Here is a 4,936-nt window from a genome sequence, read left to right on the forward strand (position 1 = left end):
AAGTAAAGAAAAACCTGTCATTGCTCAAAAAAATAATAATGAATCAAAATCAATGTTTTTATGAATTATTGACCTTTTCAAGGCTCCAATTACTTCACATCAAATATTCCACTTTGAAATATGTTCTGGGGAACATTTAGCATATTTCGGTGTTTGCAATATCTAAACTAAGGTTTTCAAAGAGCATAAAACATTAAAAAAACAACAAAAAAAACTTTATAAGCGGCGGATGGATCGGAAGTTGATGTAGATTCATGCATTGAAAGTTTAAAAAAAATAAAAAATGATGACTTATTCTTAACACTTTGATGAGTGGGGTCATTTTGGATCCCCAAGACCTTTAGTGTATTTTTTTTTTTTTTAAACCTGTCATTGCTAAAAAAAAAAAATAGTAATGAACAATTTCCCTTGTGGATCATTAAAGTTTGTCTAAGTTTGTCTAAGTCTAAGAATCAAAATCAATGTTGTTATGAGTGATTTACCTTTTCCATTCTTTGAATACTTCACATCAAATATTTCACTTTAAAAGAGAAAAACTGCATATTCTGTGTTTTTGCAATAAAAAACGGTTTATCTTTGGCATATAGCAGGGGGTCAAACTAATTTTATCTCAGGGGCCGCATTTGAGGATAATCTATTTCCATGTGGGCCGGACGGGTAAAATCATGGCATAATAACTTAAAAATACAACTACGACAACTTCAGATTGTTTTCTTTGTTTTACTTCGACCCAAAATAGAACAAGCACATTCTGAAAATGTACACATCACAAATAATCCTCTTGACAAAACACTTAAGGTTTGTTGAAAATTCAGAAAAAAAATTGGTGCAGTTTCAAAAACACCATGAAGAACACAATGAACTTAATCTCAATGTATCTACAGAGCAATTCAACTTTTAAATCAGTCAATCTAGGATTGAACAAAATAAAGCATAAATAAAAACTACTATCAACTACCTCATTTGTCATTTCCACATATTAATTATGTGCTAACCTAACAAACCATACAAAGTGACATAGAAATTCAAGAGGGTTGAGTTACTCCCTGCCTTCTAGGCATCACTGTGTATCGATAGAATAATAAAAGCTGTGCAATGTGTGAACAATTTCAACAAACCCAAAATAAAAACTTAAAAGACTGACAGTACTGCAGTAAATCTCACATTTTTCACTTTCTTTAAATTTAAAAAATGTTTTTTATTTGTTTTACATTGGGTCGAGGGGAAGGAGTCGCTGCCCCGCTTTATCGTGTACCTCTTGCTTGGTATACTTGCTCGCCCCTGGTATAAACTATTTGCTTGCCTAACAGAATTGCTATTACGACATCCAGTGGACACACTTAGAACAGCAGTTTATTTAATTTAAAAATGCAGCTAAATTCTTCACATAGCAAACTCATCTCGCGGGCCAGATTGAACCTGTTCGGTCGCATTTTTGACATCCCTGGCATATAGCATTAACAAAAATCTAACTTCATATCGACAGACAAGCAGTGAAAGTAAAAAAAAATAACTTTAACTTTTAAAACTTTTATGACTGAGACCCTTTCTGGTCCACTTTAACATTTACCAAACCTGAAGAGATCCCTAAGGGTTAAAAAAAAATCTATATACTTAGTCGGTTTTAAAGTCGAAAAATGTCAAAAAGGCCCCCGCATGCGTGGAAAAAGTTTGGACACCCCTGGTTTATATGGAGGCTTTTGATGATGCATCCTTTTGAGCATTCTTGCTACACTACTCCAGTTATAACACATAACTCATGATTTAACCTCAAAACAGTATTGAATTATTATTTATACTTTTTTTAAAAAATTTTTTATTAAATCAACATAAAAAACACAATATATGCATTATATATCCATATAGATCAATACAGTCTGCAGGGATACAGTCCGTAAGCACACATGATTGTATTTCTTTATGGAAAAATAAATAAATAAATAAATAAAATTAAATAAATCCCCTCCCATTATAGCAGTGGTTGGGGACCACTGCTATAATGTATTTATTGAACAGCCTCAGAACAAAGTCACCATGCAGAGACATTCCCACTTCAAAGTCCACACCCACGCTGGCTCCCCTGCCTGCTCTTTTTTCTTACCGCTTCTGTCGCGCTCTGTCCCGGCCGCTGCGCTCCCGCCGGACCGTGCGCGGTTCAGCGACACGTTGCTCCGCTGCACCTCCGGCGCCGGCGCGCTCACGTGCGGCGAGACGAGGAGCTCGGTGGCCTCGTTCTTGAAGGCTTGGCCGCTGCTCCTCAACAGAATGCAAAGCAAAACCAAAGATTGGCACGACTCTTGGTGCATGGTGGTTGTCGAGGATGAAGATGAGGAGGATGAGGAGGAGAGAGAGGGATGCTTCATGTGATGCTGCTCTGCTGCTTTTATGGAGGAGGTTTAGGTGCATGTGTCAAATCACGCCCACTTTTATTTGACGCTGATGGGATTAGATGAGTGGGTACTTTGCACTTCGGCATATTTGTTATTTCACGTGTGAATACTGAGAGTATAAACAATGTTTCGCCTGTACTTAGTACTTGCACTTCAAAAAATTACCAGGATTTTACAGCATTACTGTATTTTTTCCACATTATAATGCATCCACCGCTTGTCCCTTTCGGGGTGGCGGGGGGTGCTGGAGCCTATCTCAGCTGCATTTGGGCGGAAGGCGAATACACCCTGGACAAGTCGCCACCTCATCGCAGGGCCAACACAGATAGACAGACAACATTCACACTCACATTCACACTCTAGGGCCAATTTAGTGTTGCCATTCAACCTATCTCCAGGTGCATGTCTTTGGAGGTGGGAGGAAGCCGCAGTACCCGGAGGGAACCCACGCAGTCACGGGGAGAACATGCAAACTCCACACAGAAAGATCCTGAGCCCGGTATCGAACCCACGACCTTCGTATTGTGAGGCACATGCACTAACCCCTGCTGTGTAATACTGTATTCAAAATGTACTGTGACTATACAACGCAATACTGTAAAAATACCTTATATGTCACATCAATTCACTGTTACCTACTAATAAAATACTGTATTATTACGACAAATGTATTGTAAATTAAAACTGTTCAAATTTTGCTTATCATTCACAATCTTTAAAGTACCAATGATTGTCACACACACACTAAGTGCATTTGACCCATCATTTGACCCATCACTCTCACCCCCTGGGGGTGAGGGGAGCAGTGAGCAGTAGCGGTGGCCGCACCCGGGAATCATTTTTGGTGATTTAACCCCCAATTCCAACCCTTGATGCTGAGTGCCAAGCAGGGAGGTAATGGGTCCCATTTTTATAGTCTTTGGTATGACTCGGCCGGGGTTTGAACGCATGACCTACCGATCTCTGGGCGGACACTCTAACCACAAGGCCACTGAACTCACAAATAATCCCTAGCAAAAGTCAGCTAAAAATGGAACCAATGGGAGTCTATTCTGGCTATAAAGTGCTGGATTTTTTTATTTTTATTATACATGCTGTATCTGTGTTTTACCCCGCCTTACGCCCAAATGCAGCTGAGATAGGCTCCAGCACCCCCCGTCACCCCAAATGGAACAAGCGGTAGGAAATGGATGGATGCTGTAAGTATATATGTAATGTAGTATCAGGCACATTCATAACAACATGTAATATTTATGTATTTTGCTCATTTTAAGCATACGGCGGTGTATTAATTTCACAGATGCATCATAACGTTGGCGTTTCCCTTCAACAACACTACTATTCATTGCAAACTTCGTGAGAGACAACAACGACTATTTTGGGATAAATGCTGATCTAGAACATGGGTGTCAAACTCTGGCCCGCGGGCCAAATTTGGCCCGCCGTGTAATTTTACTTGGCCCTTGAGGCGATATCAAATTAACACTAAAGCTGGCCCGCCGATCCTCCCAGGAGTCTTCCAAACGCCAGCCAGCCAAGTGCTGGCCCAGTCACACAACATGTGCGGCTTCTGCATGCACACACATTAGAATGCAACGCATACTTCATCCACAGCGATACAGGTTACACTGAGGGTAGCCGAATAAAAAACTTTTGGGGTTTGGTGATAGTGGGGGTGTATTTTGTAGCGTCCCGGAAGAGTTAGTGCTGCAAAGGATTCTGGGTATTTGTTCTGTTGTGTTTATGTTGTGTTACGGTGCGGATGTTCTCCCGAAATGTGTTTGTCATTCTTGTTTGGTGTGGATTCACAGTGTGGCGTATATTTCTAACAGTGTTAAAGTTTTTTATACTGGCACCCTCAGTGTAACCTGTATCGCTGTTGATGAAGTATGCGTTGCATTCGCTTGTGTGTGCGTACAGAAGCCGCACATATCTTGTGACTGGGTCTGAACGATGTTAGAATGGATGAAAAGCGGACGTGACGATAGCTCGTAGAGTAATTAAAGGTTAATTAAAGGTTAATTTGTTCAACCTTGGCCCGCGGCTTTGTTGAGTTTAAAATTTTGGCCCACTCTGTATTTGAGTTTGACACCCCTGATCTAGAACCTTATATTTTTAAGCCTGAATATAAGGAGGATGATCTACAAGTTAGAAGCTTTGTGCTAAACATATCCAGCATAAGGGAACCGACATATTGCTAAAGTGCTGAAATACAAACCACAAACATAATAAAACAATCACTTACTGTACAATATCTGCTCTCACTGAGATGCCCGTTCCGATGAAGAAATAATCATGATCCTCACAAAGGGTTAAAATAAAGGTGGCCGCAAACAACCTTCTTTCCGTGTCTTTCTCGCCGTCTCCGGTTACAAATTGGATGTCAAAGTTGACCAACATCTCGGTTTATGTCCGCAGCCTTCTACTATCCAGGTGGGAGGGATGATTTATAATCTAGAATTAACTTTCACCAACTCAGGAGTGATGCAGCAGCTCACCGGCTCTTTATGTCAATATAGCAGCATAAACTGGCTTGCTCTCTTTGT

General features: G+C 40.3%; 1 protein-coding gene across 1 annotated transcript in view; it reads right to left on the minus strand.

Moving 5' to 3' along the window:
- The window catches only part of sostdc1a (sclerostin domain containing 1a), an 8,078-nt gene extending 5,700 nt beyond the window's left edge, over positions 1-2,378 (minus strand). The window contains exon 1 of the mRNA XM_061945798.1: positions 2,102-2,378. Coding sequence (XP_061801782.1) covers positions 2,102-2,363 — 262 coding nt within the window. The 5' untranslated portion in view covers positions 2,364-2,378. The remainder of the gene's footprint in view (positions 1-2,101) is intronic.
- Between the last annotated feature and the right edge of the window lie 2,558 nt (positions 2,379-4,936).

The sequence above is a fragment of the Nerophis lumbriciformis genome, linkage group LG04 (assembly GCF_033978685.3).
Source record: "Nerophis lumbriciformis linkage group LG04, RoL_Nlum_v2.1, whole genome shotgun sequence".
Classification (NCBI taxonomy): domain Eukaryota; kingdom Metazoa; phylum Chordata; class Actinopteri; order Syngnathiformes; family Syngnathidae; genus Nerophis; species Nerophis lumbriciformis.